General features: G+C 41.8%; 1 protein-coding gene across 2 annotated transcripts in view; it reads right to left on the reverse strand.

Annotated features, from left to right (window-relative positions):
- haus6 (HAUS augmin-like complex, subunit 6) overlaps nucleotides 1-25,753 on the reverse strand; it is a 71,305-nt gene that overhangs the window by 36,526 nt on the left and 9,026 nt on the right. Inside the window, exons 3-8 of one of the 2 annotated variants that reach the window (XM_041186959.1) lie at nucleotides 23,420-23,498; nucleotides 20,982-21,111; nucleotides 18,829-18,973; nucleotides 7,133-7,198; nucleotides 5,965-6,010; nucleotides 4,295-4,468 (exon numbers count right to left, since the gene is read on the reverse strand). In XM_041186959.1, the coding sequence (XP_041042893.1) occupies nucleotides 4,295-4,468; nucleotides 5,965-6,010; nucleotides 7,133-7,198; nucleotides 18,829-18,973; nucleotides 20,982-21,111; nucleotides 23,420-23,498 (640 nt within the window). Of the gene's footprint in view, nucleotides 1-4,294; nucleotides 4,469-5,964; nucleotides 6,011-7,132; nucleotides 7,199-18,828; nucleotides 18,977-20,981; nucleotides 21,112-23,419; nucleotides 23,499-25,753 lie in introns of both variants that reach the window. The other variant, XM_041186958.1, reaches the window with a different exon arrangement.

Here is a 25,753-nt window from a genome sequence, read left to right on the forward strand (position 1 = left end):
TTAAGAAGGACTGTAGTGTTGAAGGTTTTTTAAAAAAAAAAAATAAAATAATATCACTAAAATTTCAACCACCCACCCTTCAATAAATATTTGTAATGTTAAACAGGCCATGCTTAATGACTCAAATGGATTTGACAATATATTACAATAAAATATTCATATTTCCCCACTCTATATGGAGTGAGTTTCTGAATTCAAGTCACTGATATAAATCAGAACCAGTAGTGCTTCCAACACCAAGCACACTACCACTCAATTCAGAGCTCTCTCCTTCCCAACATAACAAGGTACCTTCGCTAGTCCTTTTTTATTCTTCAGCCACCTTATCCTTTCCAGGTTTGCCTCAGCTTTAAACTTTTCCATGCGAAATGCTATTGGTTCTTTTGTCAAATGCCTTTTGATGGTCCAGGTACACCAATTGCTTGGGTGGGGGGTGGAATGCCCTATCACTTCTGTGAAGTTGAGGAGATTGGTCAAGTGGGATCTTTTCCTTCTGATTCCATGGCAAGTTTAACAAGTCACAATGACCTAAAAAATTTAACATCTTCACCATTTCTCTCTGAATACACAAAAATACAAAAAGGCCATTCAACCCAACTTGTCTATGCTAGTGTTTATGTTCCACAAGATACTACTCTCAACCCACTTTAACCTCACCAGCAAATCCTTCTATTCCTTTCTGCCATGCTTATCCAGCTTTCCCTTAATCTATGCTATCTATGGAGAACTGTGCACCCCTCCTGTCTCCCACTAAGGCAAAGTTTGACATACCTTCTGCTTTTTAGCTCTGTCCCTCTAGAAATGAGCCCCACTGTTTGATTTATGCAATTTATGGTCTTAACTCGCAACACTACTTTTATATACATGTGAACATATGAATTAGGAGCAGGAGGCCATTCAGTCCCTCAAGCCTGCTCCGACATTAATGAGATTGTGACTTAGTGCTTTGTGCATCTGTAGCACTAGATCCCTTTGCTCCTCTACTGCATTCATTATCCAAGCAGTCTGCAGCCTCATTCTTCCTACCAAAATCTACTGCCTCACCTTGTTTATTACATATACATTGTGCTTTTTTTTTTTTAATATCATCACCCCTGTGCTTGCTGATCTATATGGACAATTCACCTCTATTAGTTCTACAATTCAAATAATCGCTTATAAAAAAATTGAGGTACTTGTTGTATTCATCACTTACTCACTTCCAATTTTGTGACCATCTCCTTGCAGCCTTGTCCAAACCAAGACAATATGGCTACAACTAAATTCTATTTTCTTGCTATTTTCCCCCTTGCATTTTTAATTTGGGCTTTCCAAAGTCCTAGATTCAAAACTGTCCTAAAACTATCTACCAGGATCACTAAATACTAAGTTTCACATTTGATCTATATTTCACCTCCAAAGGCTCAGATTTTCTCGGCAGACTCCTTTATTCAACATTTATTTTAATCACAAAACATTTTCCCTAATTCACCTTTCTGGGCTCAGTCTGGCTTCTTCATACACAAGATTCGAGTGTTCAAAATATATAGGATAAGGAGAATCTACTGTCCCTGTCCCAGTCCCAGCTTATGATGGAAATCAGCTTGGATCGCCAGTCAGAGTTATTTACAGCAGAGGAGGTGGTCATTCGGCCCATCAACTCCACACATGCTCTGCAAGGAGCAAGCCAGTCAGTCCCACACCATTCAGTCCCTGTAACCCAGCAGGTTTATTTCCTTCAAGTGCCCATCCAATTTCCTTTTCAAATCATGGATTATTTCCACAACCACCACCCTCGTGGGCATTGGGTTCCAGGCCATTACCACTTGTTGCATAAAAAAGTTCTTCCTTGCCTCCTGCGTTTCTTGCCCAAAACCTCAAATCTGTCCCCCATAGTCCTTACACCATTAACTTAATGGAAACTGTTTTTCTCTTATCTATCTTACCTAAGCCTGTCATTATCTTGTATACCTCTATCAAATCTCCCCTTTGTTCCAAGGAAAACAAACAGCCTTTCCAAACTAACCTTTAACTAAAATTCTCCATCTCTGGAACCATTCTTGTAAATTTCCTCCACACGTTAGGAAAGATATGTTGGTCCTTGACAAAGTGTGACGACCAGAACTGGCCTGCACTGGAGTGCTGCTTTGGGCTGCATTAGAGTGCTTCAGTTGGAGTTTGGTAAGAGAGGGAGTATTATGACACAGCCAATAGTAAAGGCAGAGTTGTTCAAATCCCAGAGGGAAACTTGAAACAATTGTCATAGCCCATTTCTGCAATATGTATATTTTGAAATGCAGGCTTTGAATTCAGACCTCTGAGTCTCAAGAGGGTTTTTATAAAACTAAATTAAACATTTATTAGTACAAGATCACATTGTAAACACATACATATGTCTACAAAATTACTGTAGTAACTACAAAAATCCCAGATTTAAAGAGACACCTGGCAGAGCACAACCTGGACGGTCGCATTTAAAATGAGTTTCTTTCAGCTCTGGGTCCTTGCAGGCAATTTCTTTGAATGTAGCATCCTTTCATTCCACCAATTTTATTAGAAAACTGAAAAAATAACAGATTGCTTGGCGTCTTCTAGCCAGGTGCAAGATTTCACCCATTCTTTTGAATGGTTTAAAAAATGCAAATTGCCCTCCTGACACCCACGTTTCTAAAACTTCCCCACGTTTAAGGGCAAGTCCCACCACCCTGAATTGAACTCCTACCAGCGTCTTACTAAACAACAAGTATTTTAAGTATACACCTTTGCCTAGTGGGTTAATAAAGGTTTTCCACAAAGCGGAGATTGGATCCATAGTTTTTTTGGTGTTGCTGATACCAAAGTATGAGGTAAGGACCTTAGGGGGTAGCGAGACCCCCTGTTGAGTCTTACACCCCATTCCCCCCACCCACCCTTGGAAGTTCTGCAAAAAAGGCACAAAGATGTTAGAATCTGCCTGGCTTCTGCACTGGGTTTGCCACATTACAAGCAGAATTTTGATGTGTTATTTTAGTTTGTAACTTCAAATATGTCTGCTCTGATCAGAGCTATATTTGAACCTGTATCACATGGAACTATGGCAATACAAATTTAACAGACTGCCTTGAATATATCTCAATGATTGAGCATCTGCAACCTTTTGGAGGTAGAAGATTCCAAAGCTCCAGAGTGAAAAAATTTCCCATGCCAGTCTTGAACAGTTGACCTTAATCTGATGTTGTGACCCCTCGTTCCAGAACCTCCAAGCTGGAGGAAAGATTCTTCCACCATCTACTCTGTCTAGCCCCTTAAGACGACTGTTTCAAAAGAGATCCTCAATTTTTTTGTAATTCTAGAAAAATATGCTTAGTCTACTCAATCCCTCCTCATAAAACAATCTCATCATCGCAGGAATCAGATTGGAAATCCTTCATTGCACTCTCTCCAAAGGTAAGGAGGCTTAATCTGTGTATATTGCTCTAGGCATGGTCTCACCAAGGCCCCACACAGGTGCAGTAAAACTTCTTTACTTTTGTTTGATTTTTTTTTGTAAGACATGGGCTCGCTATCAAGACAAATATTTGTCGGCCATCCCCAATTGCCCTCGAGATCGCGGTGAGGCCATGCGACCCCTCCCACTCCCCCGACCCTCTCGTTTGCCGCTTCCCGCTCCTAAACCCTTGCTGAGAGAAAGGAATTGGTGACGAGTGGGCGGGACTGCTCCAAAATGGTGCCAATCAGGTCACATGACGCTATGGAAAGCGGAAGCCCCAGTGCTAAGTGCACATACTGGTCTCATTAATAACTTAAAATGGGGCAACTTAAAAGGGTACAAAAATAAAAACAAAAAACTGCGGATGATGGAAATCCAAAACAAAAACAGAAACAGAAATACCTGGAGAAACTCAGCAGGTCTGGCAGCATCAGCGGAGAAGAGTACAGTTGACGTTTCGAGTCCTCATGACCTACTGTTGAAGGGTCATGAGGACTCGAAACGTCAACTGTACTCTTCTCCACCGATGCTGCCAGACCTGCTGAGTTTTTCCAGGTATTTCTGTTTTTGTTTTAAATGGGGACACACTGTACTGGGTTTCAGTACCTATTTAACCAGGATAAAATTGGCACCTTTGGGAGAGATAAAAATGGGGAGGGAAAGCTTTAAAAAAATTTAAGTTCACTCACCTCGCTTCATGGACATGAATTTTCCATATTAAACAACTAGAATCACCCAAGCTTCACCCCTCTTTTTAAAAAATTCTGTTCAATAATCTGGAATTTTTATGCAGCGAAAAACTTCCTGAACAAGCACAACATTTGCGATACGATGAAGTGTACTGACCTGATCTGCTTCATCCTCAATCTTAACTATTAATTGTCTTGGGATTTTTAAGGTCACATCTGTTCCATCAAGAGTGTATAGATCCACTCTTCCCTCCACTAACGAATCAATTACTTCCTTCTCTTTTTCCAATTTGGACAAAGTGTCCATTACAGTATTCCACATCTCACGGAGCTGAATGGAAAAGATTTGTGATGTAATAAATTAATTCTCAACAGCACTCACATTAATTCAATGTTACCCAAAATAAAATAAATCTTTCCTCGCATAATATCACAATTGAGTGACCACCAATGTGGCTTCAAATGCAACAGCACAAAAAAGACTATTTGGTCAAACCACATTGCTGATTGCGGGAGTTTGCTGTTTGCAAATTGGTCACCATGTTTCTGACATTAGAACAGTGTTGGTTAAGCTCTCTGGGATGTCCAGTGGTCATGAAAAACACTTTATAAATGTAAATCAGTATTTTGTTTCATGCACTTACTATAATTCAAAACTTATCTGAAACAATCTAATCGAGAACCTCAACAGGAAGTTTCTTTGCCCAAAACTTTTGGATCAATCTGAAAAAACATTACTGACAGGAGTACCAGACGACAAGGTGCAAAAATCTTCTTGGCTAATGTTATGTTATTGAGGGGAATCAGGTTCTCATAACTTTGAAGGCACTAAGATAAACCTAAAAAGTAGTGAAAGGATTTATCCAACTGTAACTGTAACATAAATATAAAAGTTAGTGATCTTGAAATATTTCAAGAACATGACTATGAAATACAAGCAAATTTCTAGACATGTCTTTGGTACTTCCACGGTACCTCAGTTCAGGGCAAGGATTTTTTTTATTCTTTCACAGGATTGAGCATTACAGGCTGGGCGAGCATTTATTGCCCATCCCTATTTGCCCTCGAGAAGGTGGTGAGTGAGCCAACTTCTTGAAACACTATAGTCCATTTGGTGTGGGTACACCCACAGGGTTTTTAGGGCGGGTGTTCCAGGATTTTGACCCAGTAACAGTAAAGGAACAGCGATATAGTTCCAGATCAGGATGGTGTGACTTGGAGGGGAACTTGCAGGTAGTGGTGTTTCCATCTATCTACTGCCCTTCTCCTTCCAGGTGGTAGATGTCACAGGTTTGGAAGGTGCCCCACCCCTGGTGATTCACGAGTCACTCCAAGATGTACATTACACAAAAAAGAAACAACACAGACTGGATAGCCTGGCAGGTAAAAGGCTGCGCACTCCACTAGCAATAATACCAACAGCCAATTTTTTAAATCAAAAGAACATTTTGTGAATACTCTATTTTTTTTTAAAAAGTAGAGTAAGAACACAAAAAAAGGGCCATGGGATGCACACAATAAAAATGCTCTTTGGACTTTCTTGAACTTCAGCTGCAGGTTATTGATCAACAATCTTAAAAAACATCCAAAGATTTTGTAGCTTGTCTAACAAACTAGAGTAGAATGACTTAACACAAGTTGGTCATTTAAGCACTAGATAAAAGGTAAATTATATTCGTCATTTGTTTATCCTAGCAACAGGCAATGATTCACCTGCCAATTTAATCCAGGTACAGAAATTCACAAGTTAAACACACATTATTTTTTCACTACCAAGATCCTTGATAGTATCAAAGGTTTGATGTTAGGTAAAGATTTTGTACAAACCTCTTCCTGTTTCTGAATACGTGCTTCTGCGTAGTCACAAGTGCCTCTAGCAAAAGAAGTCAAATTGTAAGAATTTTGCCAAATTAACTCAAGTGCACAAAACAATTCTTATCTGAGCTATTGCTGATTAGTAAGAAATTTCTGATGCAACGAGATATTTCAGGCCATCCTTTTCAGTCTACTTCAAGGTGAATTATTTGAGACTTGATTGGTAATTACTAGGGACTTGAGCAGTGACTGGGAAAATCATGTCAATTAATAAAATGCCAGATATTTGCCGGCTGCTACCGCATTATAAGTGCTGTAAACAGCCTATCTATTGCAAGAGATATTAGCAGTCTCACCATCCTTTCCCCACAGATTATAGAAATGATCTTTACACTTGATGTTATTTCATGGAGGTGTTACACATTATACAGCAAAAGTTTGAGAGCATGTCTCATTTCACTCTTTCATGCCAAGCACAATTACAGGTTAAATTTTGTTGTGAGAACTAGTACTTGACAATCTCAAAATTCCCTAGCTACTAATCTGTAACTGATCCAGTTGAATCGCTTCCCTGCAAAAATTGGGAGTAGTCTTAAACAGGACAAGTTAGCAGCAAGACATCACAACCGTCTCCAGACTGAATATCACAAGACAATTAATGTTAAACATACAACATATCTAGTAATGCATGCTACACAAGTAATCCCTTAAACCACCAAGTTGAGAATTCTTTGGGTTAACCATGTTACTATTTCCCGGTTCTATGGTGACACTGAAATAAATACTGTGCTACTGGAACTATTCAAATATCACGGTTAGCTTTATTTCTGCAAAATTAACCCTATACAACACAGCTTTCAATTTCCTGTATCCTCCCTTTCATTTCAACTAACTTTTAGATACTATAAATCCTATTTTAATCATTTACCCTTAAATACTGCATAAGTCCCAGTTCAGTTTGGCTATCAGGCAAATCAGGGAAAAACAAACATCAACTGAAAACATTTTTGAAAAAAAAATGACAAAGATCATGACATGGCCAGATGAAATATCAATATTGTCGTTTTGGTATGTAGACTGACATATATATCACTGGGTCAACTATCCTTGAAAATAGCTTTATGATCTACTACAGACCTACCAGTGGAGTAAAACCAAAATAGCATTACTAGAATCTTACTTTTCCAGGCGACTCCTCATTTCTACATAATGTTTCTTCAAGATTGAATTTTCTTTAATCAATAATCTAAAAACAAAACAAAAATAAACATGCAATGGTTAAAAATGTTTTCAGTTTATTACAAATGAAAAGTTAAGTCAATGTCATAAGATTAGGAGTAGCGGACCATTCAGTGCCGCGAGCCTGCTCTGCCATTCAAGGTTATGACTTTAATCTGATTAAAGTTAAGGCCATACTTTCCTACCAGATCTTTCCTCCCTCCCCTCCCACAATACCCTTGACTTGTTGATCATGTCCTAGTCACCCACTAGAGAAATGAAAACATTTATGATATTTTTAATGTACTAGTAAGTTAAGTGTTCTAAGGTGCTTCACAGAAGCAGAACCAATGAACACCAAAAATGTCCATTCTTAGCCTGCTGCATCGTTCCAGTGAAGCCCAATGCAAACTGGAGAAACAGCACCTCATCTTCCAATTAGGCACTTTTACAGCCTTCCAGACTCAACATCAAGCTGGAGGGTAAAAGAGGCCGGGGGAGAGCAGCGCGGGAGGCCGGGGGAGAGCAGCGCAGGAGGAGAATGGGAGGGCAGAGCTCTAGGGTGCTAAGTATAAAAACCTGACCTCGGGTCTTAAAAAAAAAAATTAAAAGTGGCGTCACGGTAAATCTGTGACCTGATTGGCTGGTAAAGAATCTACACTGAATTTGAAACTAAAACATTGTTAAACTAATTAAACCAAATAAATTAATCACTAATTAATAAGTAGAGGGTATCTAGACCAGAATCAGGGGATTACTGTCCTTAGGATTTAGCATTTATAGTAGAAATCTAGCCCTAGGGAACATATAGTTAATAAGGAGTCAATAGGCAATTATTAGATTTAAATTAATTTATTAGATTGTTCTAGAAATGGCAGTTGCTGGGGTGAAGTGCTTCACCTGTGGGATGTGGGAAATCTGTGACACTGCAAGTGTCCCGGACAACTACATCTGCAGGAAGTGTACCCAATTGCAGGTCCTCACAGACCACACGGATCGGTTGGAGCAGCAGTTGGATGCACATAGGAGCATTCAGGTGGCGGAAAACGTCATTGACAGGTGTTTTGGAGACGTGGTCACACCCAAGGTACAGAGAGATAGATGGGTGACCGCTAGAAGGGGCAGGCAGTCAGTGCAGAAATCCCCTGTGGCTGTCCCCCTCTCTTAACAGGTTCTAAATGGCTCAGATAGGCGCTTTTGTGGTCGTGAAAGAGACACCAGGATGGTATGTTGTCTGCTGGTGCCAGGGTCCAGGATGTCTCTGATTGGGTACAGAACATTCTGAAGGGGGAGTGAGAATAGCCAGAGGTCGTGGTACACATTGGTACTAACAACATAGGCAGGAAGAGTGACGAAGTCCTGCAGCAGGAGTTCAGGGAGTTAGGCAGTAAGTTAAAAAACAGGACCTCTATGGTTGCAATCTCAGGATTACTCCCTGTGCCACGTGCCAGTGAGGCTAGAAATAGGAAGATAGTGCAGCTGAACACATGGCTGAACAGATGGTGTAGGAGGGAAGGTTTCCAATATCTCAATCAGTGGGATCTCTTCCGGGGCAGGTGGGACCAGTACAAGAAGGACGGGTTGCATCTAAACTGGAGGGGCACCAATATCTTGGCTGTGAGGTTTGCTAGTGTCACTCGGGAGGGTTTAAACTAGTATGGCAGGGGGGGTGGGAACCAGACCGATAGGTCAGCAGGTGAAATAAATGACTGGGAATCAGTGAATATGGCCAGTAGGACTAAGAGGAAGGGTAGGCAGGGAGAAATTACTGAACACAGTGGGACTGGGGGTCTGAAATGCATTTGTTTCAATGCGAGTATAACAGTCAAGGCTGTTGATCTTAGAGCTTGGATTAGTACTTGGGACTATGATGTTATTGCTCTTATAGAGATTTGAAGGATGGACAAGATTGGCAGATAAACGTTCCAGGATTTAGATGTTTCAAGCAGGATAGAGAGGGATGTAGAAGAGGTGGGGGAGTTGCACTGCTGGTTAAGGAGAATATCACAGCTGTACAACAGGAGGACACCTCGGTGGGCTCATGCAGTGAGGCAATATGGGTAGAGCTCCAGAATAGGAAGGATGTAGTCAAATGTTGGGGGTTTACTATAAGCCTCCCAATTGCCAGCGGGAGATTGGGGAACAGTTATATAGGCAGATTTTGGAAAGATATAAAAGCAATAGGGCTGTTGTGGTGGGTGATTTTAAACTTTCCCTATATTGATTGGGAATCACTTAGTGCTAGGGCTTTGGATGGTGCAGAATTTGTAAGGTTCATCCAAGAGGGCTTCCTCAGACAATATGTAGATAGTCCAACTAGGGAAGGGGAAATACTTGTATTAGGGAATGAACCCAGCCAGGTGGTCAAAGTTTCAGTAGGGGAGCATTTCGGGAAAAGTGACCATAATTCAGTAAGTTTCAAGATACTGGTGCATAAGGATAACAGGAGTCCTCAGGTTAGGGTGTTTAATTGGGGGAAGGCTAATTATAACAATATTAGGCAGGAACTGAGGAATCTAGACAGGAGGCGGATGTTTGAGGGCAAATCAACAACTGACATATGGGGGACTTTCAAATGTCAGTTGATAAGAATTCAGGACCGGCACGTTCCTGCTAGGATGAAGGATAAGCATGGCAAGTTTCAGGAACCTTGGATAACGAAGGATATTGTGAGATTAGTCAAAAAGAGGGAAGCATTCGTAAGGGCTAGAAGACTGGGAACAGATGAAGCCCGTGGAGAATATAAAGAAAGTAGGAAGAAACTTAAGCAAGGAGTCAGGAGGGCTAAAAGGGGTCATGAAAAGTCACTGGCAACCAGGATTAAGGAAAATCCCAAGGCCTTTTACACATATGTAAAAAGCAAGAGGGTAGCCAGGGAAAGGGTAGGCCCACTCAGAGACAGAGGTGGGAATGCGTGTATGGAGCCAGAAGAAATGGGAGAGATACTAAATGAGTATTTCTCATCAGTATTCACCAAAGAGAAGGACTTAGCAGTCGATTTGTCTAGGGAAGAGTGTGTAGATAGCCTGGATCATGTTGAGATCAAAAAAGAGGTGTTAGGTGTCTTGAAGAATATTAAGGTGGATAAGTCCCCAGGGCCAGATGGGATCTATCCCAGTGTACTGAGGGATGCAAGGGAGGAGATTGCTGGGGCCTTGACAGAAATCTTTGTATCCTCACTGGCTAAGGGTGAGGTCCCAGAGGACTGAAGAATGGCCAATGTTGTTCCATTGTTTAAGAAGGGTAGCAGGGATAATCCAGGAAATTACAGGCTGGTGAGCCTTACATCAGTGGTAGGGAAATTATTGGAGAAGACTCTTCGTGATAGGATTTACTACCATTTGGAAGCAAATGGGCGTATTAGAGAGAGACAGCATGGTTTTGTGAAGGGGAGGTTGTGTCTCACTAACTTAATCGAGTTTTTCGAAGAAGTGACAAAGATGATCGACGATGGAAAGGCAGTGGATGTTATATATGTTATATGGATTTCAGTAAGGCCTTTGACAAGGTCCCTCATGGCAGACTGGTACAGAAGGTAAAGTCGCTTGGGATCAGAGGTGAACTGGCAAGATGGATACAGAATTGGCTTGGTCATAGAAGAGAGGGTAGCAGTGGAAGGGTGCTTTTCTGAATGGAGAGCTGTGACTAGTGGCGTTCTGCAGGGATCAGTGCTGGGACCTCTGCTGTTTGTAGTATACATAAATGAACTGGGCTAATTAGTAAGTTTGCAGATGACACTAATGTTGGAGGAGTGGCAGATAGTGAAGAGGATTGTCAAAGGATACAACAGGATATAGATTGGTTGGAGACTTGAGCGGAGAAATGGCAGATGGAGTTTAATCCGGACAAGTGCGAGGTAATGCATTTTGGAAGGTCTAATACAGGCAGGAATTATACAGTAAATGGCAGAACCCTTAAGTGCATTGATATGCAGAGGGATCTGGGTGTACAGGTCCGCAAGTCACTGAAAGTGGCAACGCAGGTGGATAAGTTAGTCAGGAAGGCATATGGCATGCTTGCCTTCATTTGCAGGGATATTGAGTATAAAAGCTGGGAAGTCATGCTGCAGCTGTATAGAACCGTGGTTAGGCCACACTTGGAATACGCGTGCAAATCTGGTCACCACCTTACCAGAAGGATATGGAGGCATTGGAAAGGGTGCAGAGGAGGTTTACCAGGATGCTGCCTGGTCTGGAGGTTATTAGCTACGAGGAGAGGTTGGAGAAACTTGGATTGTTCTCACTAGAGCGACGGAGATTGAGGGGTGACTTGATAGAAGTTTACAAAATTATGTGTGGCATGGACAGAGTAGATGTCAGAAGCTTTTTCCCAGGGTGGAAGAGTCAATTACCAGGGGACATAGACTTAAGGTGAGAGGAGAAAACTATAGAGGAGATGTGTGGGGCAAGTTTTTTTTTCGCAGAGGGTGGTGAGTATCTGGAATTTGCTGCCAGAGGAGGTGGTGGAAGCAGGTTCGATAGTGCCGTTTAAGAGGCAGCTTGACAAATACATGAATAGGATGGGAAGAGAGGGTTACAGACTCGGGAAGTGCAAAATGTTTTGGTTGACGGGCAATATGATCGGCACAAGCTTGGAGGGCCGAAGGCCCTGTTCCTATGCTGTACTTTTCTTTGTTCTTTGTTCAACAACTTCAGACCATGAACACTTTCCTCCATCCTCTCCCCTTTCTCAATATTAATTTTTATTTTTATCCACTTTTATTTATTTTCATTTTTATTCATAGTTTCATCCCACCTTTTATCCTCTTTGATCTTTTTTCCCACCACTGTCCCTTCCCTCCACCCCACAGGCCATCTGTTACTTGTTCTTTCCGGAGCGCTTACCCTTTTCCTATTGTCACATTCTGCTTTCTTACCTTAATCATCAGCGCCTCCTTTAGCCATTACCACTACCATTAACACCCTTTTGTCCATGACACCTTTGTCAATCTCTCCTTTGCCCTACCTATCACTGGCCTTCTATCCAGCTTCACCTGTCCCATCCACTTAAACAGTATAAATTTCATCAGATCTTTACTTCTCTTTAGCTCTGAAGAGTCATATGGGCTTGAAACATTAACTGTTTTTCTCTCTGCAGATGCTATTAGACATGTTGAGTTTTTCTAACATTTTCTGTTTTTGTTAAAGAAAACACTAGATGACTAAAAACTTGGTCAAAGAATGGAATGGACAGGAAGAAGGTAGAGGTATGGGGAGAATGTGCAAGAGGCCAATGTTTTAGAGGTAGAGGCAAAAAGGAAGCTGGAGAGTATAAGAGTAAAAAGGTCTTAAACAAAAAAAAAAAAGAGGCAAAATTGAGTTGGAGGCACTGGAGCTCTTCAAGGGCCAAAGGATAGTACACCCTCAACATCCCACTCAATTGGGATTTTCAAACTATTCCCCACATGCAGCCACTAGGGCTAAGCAACAAGTTTTGTGAGCTTTGAGGTTTGGAAGAGGCTCTGTCCAGCACTGTTGCTTCATTTCAAATTACTGAAAGTTTATCTAGCAATGTGTAACTCTGTTTGGAAGTAGTATTGAGGATGGCAAGCACAGAATGTACTCTGGGTGGGGTACATTAATGTCAGTCACCAAAAGTGACTTGGCAGCACCACAACTGACCAAGCCCTGAAGGACATAGCCGCCCAACGAGGACTGTGCAAGGTGATTACAGAACCAATAGCAGGAAAAACCTGCTTAACCTCACCCATGTGCCTGTCGCAGATGTATCTGTCCCTGACAGTACTAGCAGGATTGATTGGTGCACAACTAGGATTGATCGCTGCACAGTCCTTGGGAGACAAAATTTGGCTTCAGCAAGTGTATTGTTCATCATGTTGCGCAGCACTACCACTGCGTGCATACGATCACTTATTCATTTATGGGATGTGGGTACCGCTGGCTAGGCCAACATTTATTGCCCCACCCTAATTGCCCTTGGGTTGTGGTGAGCTACCTTCTTGAACCACTGCAGTCCATGTGGTGTGGGTACACCCACAGTGCTGTTAGGAAGGGAGTTCCAGAATTTTGACCCAGCGACAGTGAAGGAATGACAGTATATTTCCAAGTCAGGATGGTGAGTGGCTTGGAGGGGAACTTCTGGATGATGGTGTTCCCATGAATCTGCTGCCCTCGTCATTCTAGATGGTAGTAGTTGTGGAATTGGAAGGTGCTACCAAAGGAGCCTTCGCAAGTTTTTGCAGTGCATCTTGTAGGTAGTACACACTGATGCCACTGTGCGGTGGTGGAGGGAATGTTTGTGGAAGGGGTGTCAATCAAGCAGGCTTTGCCCTGGATAGGTGTCAAGCTTCTTGTGCTGTTGGAGCTGCACTCATGCAGGCAAGGGGAGAGTACTCCATCACATTCCTGACTTGTGCTTTGTAGATGGTGGACAGACTTTGGAGAATCAGGTGGAGAGTTACTCGCCATAGGATTCCTAGCCCCTGACCTGCTCTTGTAGCCACAGTATTTATATGGCTAGTCCAGTTCACTTTCTGGTCAATGGTAACCCCCAGAATGTTGATAGTGGGAGATTCAACAATGGTAATACCACTGAATGTCATGGGGTGATGGCTAGATGCTCTCATAGGAGATGGTCATTGTCTGGCACTTAAGCTGACAAATGGCAAGGTAACATTTGTGCCACACAAGTCTGGATATTGTCCAAGTCTTGAAACATTTGGACATGGACTGCTTCAGTACCTGAGGAGTCACGAATGGTGAACATTCCCACTTCTGATCTAATGACGAAAGGAAGGTCATTGATGAAGCAGCTGAAGATGGTTGGGCCTAAAACACTACCCTGAGGAACTCCTGCAGTGATGTACTGGAGCTGAGATGATTGGTCAACAACCACAACCATCTTCCTTTGTGCTAGGACTCCAACCAACAGATAGTTTCACCCCCAATTCCAACTGACTCCAGTTTTGCTCTGGCTCCTTGATGCCGCACTTAAATGCTGCCTTGATGTCAAGGGCAGTCAGTCACTCTCACCTCAGGAGTTCAACTCTTTTGCCCATGTGTGAACAAAGGCTGTAATGAGGTCAGGAGCTGAGTGACCCTGGCTGAACCCAAACCCAGCATCAGTGAACAGGTTATTGCTGAGCAATTGCTGCTTGGTAGCGCTGTTGAAGACCCTTTTCATCACTTTACTGATGGGATGGTAACTGGCCAGGTTGGATTTGTCCTTTGTGTGCACAGGACATAACTGATAGATGCCAGTGTTACAGCTGTACTGGAACAGCTTGGCTAGGGATGCAACAAGTTCTGGAGCACAAGTCTTCAGTACTATTGCTGGAATATTGTCAGAGCACATAGCCTTTGCAGTATCCTGTGACTTCAGCCGTTTCTTGATATCACGTGGAGTGAATCTAATTGACTGAAAACTGGCATCAAGGTGGCAAAGATGGATCATCCACTTGGCGCTTTTGGCTGAGGATTGTTGCAAATTCTTTAGCCTTATCTGTTGCACTAATGTGCAGGGCTCCTCCATCATTGAGGATGGGATATTTGTGGAGCCGCCTCCTCCAGTGAGTTGTTTAATTGTCGACCACCATTCATGACTGGATGTGGCATGACTGCAGAGCTTAGATCGGATTCATTGGTTGTGGAATCACTTAGCTCTGTCCATCACTTGCTGCTTATGCTGTTTGGCACACAAGTAGTCCTGTGTTGCAGCTTCATCAGTTTGACATCTTCTTATGGTATGCCTGGTGTTGCTCTTGGCATACCTTCCTGCAATCTTCGTTGAGTGAGGGTTGATCCTCCAGCTTGATGACGATCGTAGAGTGGTGGATATGCCAGGCTATGAGGTTACAGATTATGGTAGAGTACAATTCTGCTGCTGATGGCCCACAGCACCCAGTCGAGTTGCTGGATCTATTCAAAATCTATCCCATTTAGTCCAACTATAGCGCGTTCTAACATGGTTATAGAGCCCAACTGCAGACCTGCATGGTTTCCAGTGTGGGAAAAGATGAATTGTCTAATTTGTTGGGAGCCCCAGTCTTTCTAGCTTGCCTTTTGTCTTTGGCTGTCTGCATTCTTTGCTGTCCAAAGGAAACAACACCACTACAAGATCCCTCCCTAGGTAGTCTGTTCTTGTGCATTTTTCTCCCAGCCTGCAGTTTTCATGCCACATTCCTTGGGCCTCAATGTTGGCCTACCTTGCAGGTCGTATCCAAATTCAAGTTGCGAACATATGACCAACTTGGGGGTTTTATCTGTCATATATACATGGTCACTCTAATGAGTGCTCCAATTCCAGACATTTCTGCTTTGAAGTACTTCAGCATTGCGAACTTAATTCTCCCATTTGATACCCATGATGTTCCAAACATCTCATGGAATCTGTCCAACTTAATGTCTGGGGTACATAATCCATGTCTCATGGGCACAGAGAAGGGTAGGTATGACCAGTTTTGTATACAGCAAGTTTTGTTATAAATCAGATACCTCATTTCCTCCATGGTCTTTTGTACAAACAGACAAATGCTGAGCTTGCTCTGGCAATTATTTGTCACCTTGCTGTTAATGCAGGCATTTCTGGACATTGTACTTCCAAGATAGGTGAAGTTATCCATCTCCTGCTGAGCTGTGTCATGAATGGCATATGTGTATGTTCATAGGTTCATTGCTTTCATCAAACTAATCTTGATATTTTCTTTGGTATCCCAGGACATCTTTGGCAACTTCCAGAACTCTTCATCAGAAGGCTGGCCTTGCCACTTCAACATTACAACTTTGGTTTTCTAAGGGCAGCTGTTCATCAGTGCTAAGCCTGAATTGTTCACAGCACTCTGCAGACGACAGTTTCTGTACATCTCGCTTTCTTGGGTCTATAGCATATGTTGTTATGCTTTTCAGTGAGTTAGTAAATTTCATCTTCAAGTACAGCATCCTGCTGTTTGTAGAGCACTCCGCTTCACTCATAACTCTGGTGGTCAGAGCATCTCATCACCCAGCAGAGCAATATAAAGCCCATCTGTTGCCTGTTTTGGTGTAGGGTGCATCCAAGTGATTTGGAACTTTGCCTTCTGTCTAAAGATGGTGTTGGTGATTGAAATATTCCAGCGGGTGCAAAGACACAGGGAAAGCATGCCATCTCTGCAGGAGACCATCCCAAGCCTAATGGTCAAAACAATGAAACATAGAAAGAGGAGTAGGCCATTCGGCCCTTTTAGCCTGCTTTGCCATTCAATATGATCATGGCTGATCCTTTATCTCAATGTCATATTCCTGCTTTCTCTCCATAACCCCGATGCCCCTAATATCCAAAAATTTATCAATTTCTTTCTTGAATATACCCAGTCCCCGGCCTCCACAGCCTTCTGTGGTAGAGAATTCCACAGGTTGACCACCCTGAGTGAAGGACTTTTTCCTCAACTCAGTCCTAAATGGACTGCCCCATATCCTGAGACTGTGGCCTCTGGTTCTAAACTCCCAAACCAGAGAAAACATCCTCCCTGCATCTAGTCTGTCTAGCCCTGTTAGAATTTTACACGTTTCAATCAAATCCCTTCATTCTTCTAAACTCTATATACTGGCTCAATCAAACCAATTTCTCCTCATACGACAGTCCTGCCATCCCTGCTATCAGCCTACTGAACCTTCGCTGCACTCCCTTTGTGGCAAGTATATCCTTTCTTAGGTAGGGAGACCAAAACTGCATGCAATGCTCCAGGTGTGGTCTCATCAAAGCCCTGTATAACTGAAGAAAGACATCCCTACTTCTGAACTCAAATCCTCTTGCAATGAAGGCCAACATACCATTTGCCTTCCTTATTGCTCGCTGCACCTGCCTATTTACTTTCATTGACTGGCATACAAGGACACTTTGTACATCCACATTTTCCAACATATCATCATTTAAGTAATACTCTGCCTGCTTTTCACACTGAAGCGTATGACTTCATTTATCCACGTTATGCCATTTGCCATGTACACACACACACTGTCTAAACTCCTACTCTTGCACTGAAGTTCCCCTGTCACAATGAGCTTACCTTCTTGCAGTATTGACAACAGCTCTGTCCAGATGTTCTTGATATCATCAGGATTAGTCATTGTTGAGAGTGTATGCACTGGTGACTGTCACATACTTGCTCACAAAAGTAATGGGTAAAGTCATGAAGCGCTTGTGCACCTAAGCCCCAAACCTTTTGCAATGTCAGGTTTGATTGCAAAGCCAACACCTGCCTCACCCTTTGGCTTGCCTATCCAGAAAAGTGTGTAGCCTGCTGATAGCTGTCAGCTCACCCTTCTTTGCTAGATGGATTTTGTTTAAAGCAGCAATGTCAATATTGAATCACAATAACTTCCTGCCAATCAGAGTGGTTCCGTGCTGTGGTCAAGAGCTGCTGTCTTTATCAAGTAAAGCTCATATGTTCCAAGAAGCTAAGTTGAGTTCCTGTTCCTTCTTTTTGTCTCTCTCACAATATACTATAGTACATGTGCGAACACTAAAAGGAGTGCATTTTGGGATACAAGGAGATGGGCAAGATGCATAGACAAGAAACATCTGACATAACCTGATTACAGCAGGGATTACAGTGTGCCCAGTCCCACACTCGGTCTTACACATCTGTTCCCAGTGGCTTGACAAGTCAAGACAACTGGAGACTGCAATGGATGACCTGCAGCACCTTCTGTGCCTGTGGCAATGAGCTTTTCAGCTTTCCACACAGCAGTGCTGCAACACTTTCAATACCATTTCCTCTGCTACATCCATCAAGGTAGCTATTTTTGTGCACTTCAAAAAGGTTAGCTTGGAGAAAAGCATTCCCCCTCACATATGGAGGCCTGCCTGCAATCTAACCTCACCTGGTTTGACCTTCGAACCAACACTGTTACCAGCGTGTGGCCACTACATGGAGCAACAGGTGAGCTGCGTGAGTGTCAAGAACCAGGTGCAATTATCCATCCAGCTACGAAGTAGGATGTGGCCAGCTCCTGCAGAAGGGACAACCTCTGGTAAACAGCCCACACCCCAAGTACAGCTACCACACTAGGATGGGCAACAAATGCTGGCCTCACCAGCAATGCTCATTTCAGAAAGAATTAAAACACAAATTGGCAGAAATTTGGACTCAAGCATTGATGTGGCCCCAAGGTACACTGTCTTCCACCAAGTGCTTGGGCATTCTTATGTCAATTCACTGACATCTACACATATAAATGTCCTTTTCACCCAACAAGAACATGCACTCTTCAAACATCTGCAATCTTACTTGATTGCTATATTCACAAATCCAAATTCTTCCATGTTTTCTCAAAATAAATTTTTTCACAGCAAGACTGAAAGACAACATTCGTATAGGAAGCCTTTTTTCCTACACATTTGCTGAATTGGTGAAACTAATTACATCAATGGGTAGCAGAGTTTATTCCAAGGTCTCTGGTTGATACTTTAATGGAAAGATACCAGGATTAGCTTTTCAGTAAAGATCAAATAGTTGTAGGAATTTAAAACTTAGGCTGTGATCATTTTTGTTTTAATTAAATGGCTGGTCAATGTTCCGTGTTTCCCGTTAGATTCCAGAGGTACATCTGCACTGGATCAGGCTAAGGGAAGCAGAAAACCTTGGTATGCCCTTAAGATTCATGTGTATATATCCAGGGCTTTGCACATTGTAAAATTCAGACACCCAAATACACTCACGCTTCTCGTCTTTTATATTCTCCAACAACAAAAGCTTCTTTCTGAATTCCTTCTAAAAACCAGTTAGCTGCAATGCAACTTTTCATTGCTGTTAAATGGGGATCATCTTGTTTTCCTCGGAATGTCATGGTTTTCCAGGTACCATCTTCTTTTGTTAATCGCGCCAGGAGTAAAAAAAAAGAAACATCATACCAATTAATTTAATTCAGTGCCAGAGGTTTGACTCTAAATTCACAAAAGTAGAAAGAATCCATGCATGCATAGTAAACTCTCCTTCAAACCAAAGCAAATGCCAAAAATATTACTGCATAAATCTTTTTCAGCCCCCCTTAACAGATGTGCTAATTTGTGAACCTTCAAGAATTCATCAATTCAACATAAATTTTAATAAGAATGTCAATACATTAGAATTTTCAAATTACTTGAAAAACTAGTGATGTTCATAGTTCGGGGGTTTTTTACTCAGCGGGTTGCAAATTTTCTGAATCGTTTATCCAAGAAGGTTATCAATGCTCATATTGTCAAATATATTAAGGTCAAGATACAAATTTGTGGTCAGAGGCATTCAAGGGATATGAGGAGCAAGCAGGAAAGTGGAGTTGAGGCCGATCAGCCATGAATAGTGGATCAAGCTCGAGGGGCCATAACGTCCACTTCTACACCCCAACTATCACACTTAACAAGGACCATTGCTTTTAAAACAGAAATGAGCAGAAACACCCAGAAAGCTTTAAAGTGTAGGAGCAACCTATTTTTCCTGAAGCTATCATGCAATCAAAACAAAGTATTTTCCCACTCTACAGAAAATCTTATGCACAAATTGCTCTCATTCATAGAACTGTTTTATTTCAGGTTGATGAAGGTTACTTGCTGTTAATTTTTAATCTGCAATAGCGAAGAGAAAAGCTTCTGTTACAAGTTTCAGTTCCCAAACAGAATGAGAAATTTCTAAGCACTAGAAAACAGCCCAATAAGTTAGCACTTGAACAGGCTCATATAGAAAATAGTTCTGTACAAAAACAATCAACTGGTTAAAGAAAGGTTTCTGAGGAAAACACTTGTGCAGTTCAATTTGCTAAGTACTGGTGGACAAACAGCTGCCCTCTCATGGGTAGCTATATTAGGAGGTTGAAGATATCAGCTATGTAGTTAAGGTGGAAGCTAAAGTGGTGTCAACTTGTTTTAAACTAGACCAGAATTAAATCAATGATGCAATGGCAATCCTTTGCCATCAGATAGCATTTCAATTTTATATACTGCACACAAACAGCCATAACAGGGCTAAAAATCAAGCAGGACATCACACGGCATACACCATTAAGACATTTTGTCGACTCTCAGTTCTTTATTTTGCATTTTGCACCGCAACTTGTTGCAAGTGTGAAGCAAGAACAGCACGTTGAGGGCAATGGGACATCAGGCACAAACAAGACTAATTAATTTATTTTTAAACAGTTAAGTATCACCCAGGCAGCACACTGTGGAAGTTCAAGTAAATACCCAGGTTATACATTTGAAGATTACTTATCTGACAAGCAATCAACACTTAAACATCATGAAGAGAGAAGCTAGTCTGTGAAATCTACACAAAACAATGTGCCATGCAATCAAGGAGTGTAACAAAGTGCTGGCACTTATCCCTAAACAGGAGAGCAAAAAGGTCATTCTGATTCAACTCTACATATTGCAGTAACTACAGGGCAGTAAAAAGTTAGGAAAGATCAACAACTGGCCCTCTTGACAAGGCAAATCAGATAGATTTGTACAGTGCAAGCCTTTAAAACTGTTTTCAGTCAATGAAAGTCCATTTTAAAAGTTTTGCTCCCAATTCTCAAACAGGCAGTGGCACTGCCCAATAGGGCAGTGAATACAGGATTAGTGACATTTGAAAGGAAATTGAAGAGATACAAGGAAGGAGTGGCTTGAATCTAACCAGATGGCTCTTGAAAAGAGCCAATGCAGAACTTTTATACTATACTATGATTTTATGATCTCAGTCAGTAATGTTACTTTAACTTTTATTCTGTAAGAATGCGTATTACCAAGAACATTCCCTGCTACAGTCAGGAAAAAAATACGATTCATGAATGCAATTCAATAGTTCGAATGAAGTTATTACAAAGACCATTTTAAGACTAAAAAAAAAAACTTACTTTCAGTTTCATTAAACTTGTGCATGAGCACATATTTTATAAAATGGTACATCAGGTTACCAAATTTAGGGCCTCCGGGGGACAGGAATAACGATGCCGTGACTTGAGGAAACTCATTTCCAACTTCATCCTGGAGGAAATAAAGACAAATAAGCTAATTTAAGATGTTAACTTCCCCATTCCATGAATATAGTTCAATTTCATTTTAATCTACCACTGGGGAATACATCCCAGAATACTACCCCTATAACCACTGACAGGCTCTCGTTCGACATTACCTACAGTGCCCTCCAACATGAAATCACAGCATCAGATTCAAAGTCCACGTTGACAACACCCAGCTCTGCCTCACCCACACCTCCTTTGATCCCTTTATGTCACCAAAACATCCAACTGTTTGTCCAACAACTAGTCTGATGGGACAGAAACTTCCTCAAACTAAATATTGGAAAGAGGCTTGGTCTTGAACTCTGTTCCCAAGCCAGCTCCATCCCACTCTCTGGCAACGGTCTGAAGTTGAACCGGGCTGTTTGCAACCTTGGCGTCATATTTGACAATGAAGAGAGTTTCCAACCATATGTCGAACACCAAGTTCACATTTATACCTCTAACAGTGCCCAATTCCAGCACCATCTCAGCTCATCTGCTGAAATCCTCATCTATGCCTTTGTTACCTCTAGACTTGACAATATAAACACACTCCCCGGCATGCTCCCACTAGCTACCTGCATTAAATTTCAGGCCATCCAAAGCTCTGCTGTCTTAACTCAAACCAAGTCCTGCTCACCAATTACCCGTGCTCACAGATCTACATTACCTCCCAGTTGAGAAATACCCCTATTTTAAAATTTCCACCATTGGTTTCAAATTTCTACCCCCCTTAACTCCATGGCCTCACCCTCCCTATCTCCAATCCTGCAACCTTCCCAGACGTGTTTCTCCAATTTTGGCTTGAGCATCCGATATTTTAAAACAACACTGCACCATTGGTGGCCATACCTTCAGCTGACAAGGCCTTAGGCTTTGAAATTCCCTCCCAAAACCACTGTACCTTCTTTGAGACATTCTTTAAAACCTACCTCTTTGACTAAACTTTGATGATCTGCACTAGTTTCTCCTTATGCAACTGCTAAAATTTGGCTGGCAACACTCCTGTGAAGCAACTTGGGACACTTTACTACATTAAAGATGCTAGATAAATACAAGTTATTGTTGATCATAACTAAGAGAGGTATATCTGAGAAATAAGCAAGGGTATGCACAATAAAGTCGATTGTGTCATGTGCAAGAACAGTAAAACATGCAAAATATGGGAGATTTATCTGCACTAGCGGCAGTTATCTCCTGAGCCATCAAAAGGTGAGCACAATCACCCGAGAGGCCCTTGCCATGTGTCAGGATTAGACGGTTTGAAAGATTCCATTCTAAATTTCTCCATCACATTTGTTCTGATGATCACTTTCCATGCCTTTGCTTCAACTGGCTGAGTGGCAGGAAGCAGAGGGTAATGGTCAAGGGGTGTTTTTGTGACTGGATGCCTGTGTCCAGTGGGGTTCCACAGGGAACGGTGTTGGGTCCCTTGCTGTTTTTCATATAGATAAACAATTTAGACTTGAATGAAGGAGGGTTGATCAGTAAGTTCACAGATGACACAAAAATTGGTGGGGTGGTAAAGTGAGGAGGGTAGCCTTAGATTAAAGGAGGATATAGACGGGCTGGTCAGGTGGGCTGATCAGTGGCAAATGGTATTTAATCTGAGGTGATGCACTTGGGCAGAACAAACAAGGCACGGGAATACATGATGAATGGTAGGACCCTGGGAAGTACCGAGGTTCAGAGGGACTTTGGTGTGTATGCCCACCAGTCCCTTAAGGTAGCGGGACAGGTAGATAAGATGGTTAAAGCGGCATATGGGATACTTGCCTTTATTAGCCAAGGCATAGAATATACGAGCAGGGAGGTTGTGCTGGAACTGTATAAAACGCTGGTTAGGCCGCTGCTAGAGTATTGTGTGCAGTTATGGAATCCTCATTATAGGAAGGATGTGATTGCATTAGAGAGTGCAGAGGAGATTTACCAGGATGTTTACTGGGCTGGAGAGTTTTAGTTATGAGGAGAGACATGATTGAGGTGTATAAAATTATGAGGGGCATAGATAGGGTAGACAGGAAGGAACCAGATTGGAGAGGTAAGCTGTGGGGAAGATGGGTATGGATTTAGGAAGCAACAATCAAGCAATGATTTGAGTAAAGGGAGGGAGTTTAGAGCATACAAATGTATGAAAATGATCGACGTGACTAGATCAGCTAGTCTATCAAGCCTGACCCACAAGCAGAATGCCTTCAGCATCATAATGTCCAACCAACACCACATTAACCTAGACTCAACTATATGTAATACATCCCACCACTTGTTGCACAACTATTCTATTTACTTACCGCAATTTTCTTCATCCACTCAAAGCACACTTTTCTAAAGCATGCAGCCCTTTTCTTATCATAAATAGGCCAGCAATCCCTTGAGAGATAAACAAATGTTAAAAACTTAGACAAAAATTACCATGCAGTTATCTGAATTTGCTATAAATTCAAATGAGGATTTCTAATAATGACAATCCAGGTGTGCACACAAACTAATCTCCACATCTTAATCTAAATTCCTCGATGTCCGGGGGCTCTAGATTTGGTCATCCCACCCTTTTTCTTTCCGGGAACATACTTACTCTTAATCCTCTTGAATCTCCCCTTTGAATGCCTCCCACTGCTCTGACACTGACTGTTTCCAGTCCACTTTTGCTAAAATCACCCCTCAGCTTAATAAAATTGGCCCTGCCCGAATTTAGAACTTTTAACTCCTGTTTTATCTTTGTCCATTTCCATGATTATGTTAAAACAACTGAACTATGACCACTACCACCAAATGGTCTCCCGTTGTCACTCCTTCCACTTGCACAGCTTCATTTCCTAAAATGAAGTCCAGAATTGTGCCCTTGTTAAGTTCACATGCTCCCTGGAAGTGGTACATGATCCAGGAAACAATCAAATATGAATGACTCCAGTTAAGAACCAGATATGCTGGAATCTGATTTTGCCATTCTTTCCAGCAGGCTAGAAAACAAATACCAACTGAGCAATTCAGCCCATTTTTTATTTACAGCTGATTTCTTTTTAAAAAATGCAGTAAATGGATTTGAGCAACAAGGCTCAAATTTATAGGTCAGTAAAAATAATCTATTTGAATAAACCTTACCCTGCAAAACAATCAATTGAATGGTTGCGTAACAGCATGTCACTTTTCCTGAAAAGTTTAAATATCAACTTCCATTGCTTTAAGCTACAATTCTGTCCACAGACACCCAATTAAAGAGGGAACGGATAAGTAAATGGACAAGTACGCAAAATGAGCACTTCAAAAGAAAAACAGTTTACAATAAATCTGAAAATTAAAATGGTGAACACAATTGTGCCGGCAGCCTCAAATATTAACTCAGAGCCTGGAACATCTGTTATATGTGCAACAGTAAACAAAATGATTTTAAACACCTAACATTACTCAAGAAAATTGTTAAGAACAGACAACTCCAATATACTGTACATTGCTACAATCTGTACCCAGTAACATTTCCCTCCCCCCAACACTGTCAAAGCAGTTCACTCAGCTCAATAATTAAACTACATGCTCAACCTCATAATTAGAGTACATATGATCGAAGCACAGGAGTCCATTTTCACACTGCAAACTCTAAACTTAAATTATATCCCATTATAAATCTTCCACATTTATAAGACTAAATGCTGCTTAAATGTGTTGTACACAACTGGGCGGGGTTGTGAGGAGGATGCAAGGAGATTTCAGGGCGATTTAGACAAGTTGTGCATTTGGGCAAACACATGGCAGATGCAGTATAATATGGATAAATTTCAAGTTATACCCTTCAGTGTGAAAAACAGAAAGGCAGAGTATTATTTAAATGGCGATATATTAGGAAATGTGGATGTACAAAAGGGGTCTGGGTGCCCTTGTACACCAATCAATGAAAGTAAATAGGCAGGTGCAGCAAACAATTAGGAAGGCAAATGATATGTTGGCCTTCATTGCAAGAGGATTTGAGTTCAGAAGTAGGGATGTCTTACTGCAGTTATACAGGGCCTTGGTGAGACCACACCTGAAGCATTGTGTGCAGTTTTGGTCTCCCTACCTAAAAAAGGATATACTTGCCATAAAGGGAGTGCAGCGAAGGTTCAGTAGGCTGATACCAGGGATGGCAGGACTGTCGTATGAGGAGAGATTGGTTTGACTGGGCCAGTATTCACTAGAGTTTAGAAGAATGAGGGGATCTGATTGAAATGTGTAAAATTCTAACAAGGCTAGACAGACTGGATGCAAGAAGGGTGTTTCCCCTGGGTGGGATGTCTAGAGCCAGAGACCACAGTCTCAGGATACAGGACAAGCCATTTAGGACTGAGATGAGAAAAGTTCTTCACTCAGAGGGTGGTCAACCTGAGGAATTCTCTACCACAGAAGGCTGTGGAGGCCGAGTCACTGACTATATTCAAGAAAGAAATTGATAATTTTTTGGATATTAAAGGGCATCAAGGGGTACAGAAGGAAAGCGGGAATATGGCGTTGAGAGAGAGGATCAGCCATGATCATACTGAATGGCAGAGCAGGCTCGAAGGGCCAAATGGCCTACTCCTGCTCCTAGTTTCTATGTAATCAAAGGGGATGATTTCCTCAGAGCTTTTTTCTACTCTGCAAGTTTCCCCTCTGCC

Source organism: Carcharodon carcharias, chromosome 4, assembly GCF_017639515.1.
Source record: "Carcharodon carcharias isolate sCarCar2 chromosome 4, sCarCar2.pri, whole genome shotgun sequence".
Taxonomy (NCBI): Eukaryota; Metazoa; Chordata; class Chondrichthyes; order Lamniformes; family Lamnidae; genus Carcharodon; species Carcharodon carcharias.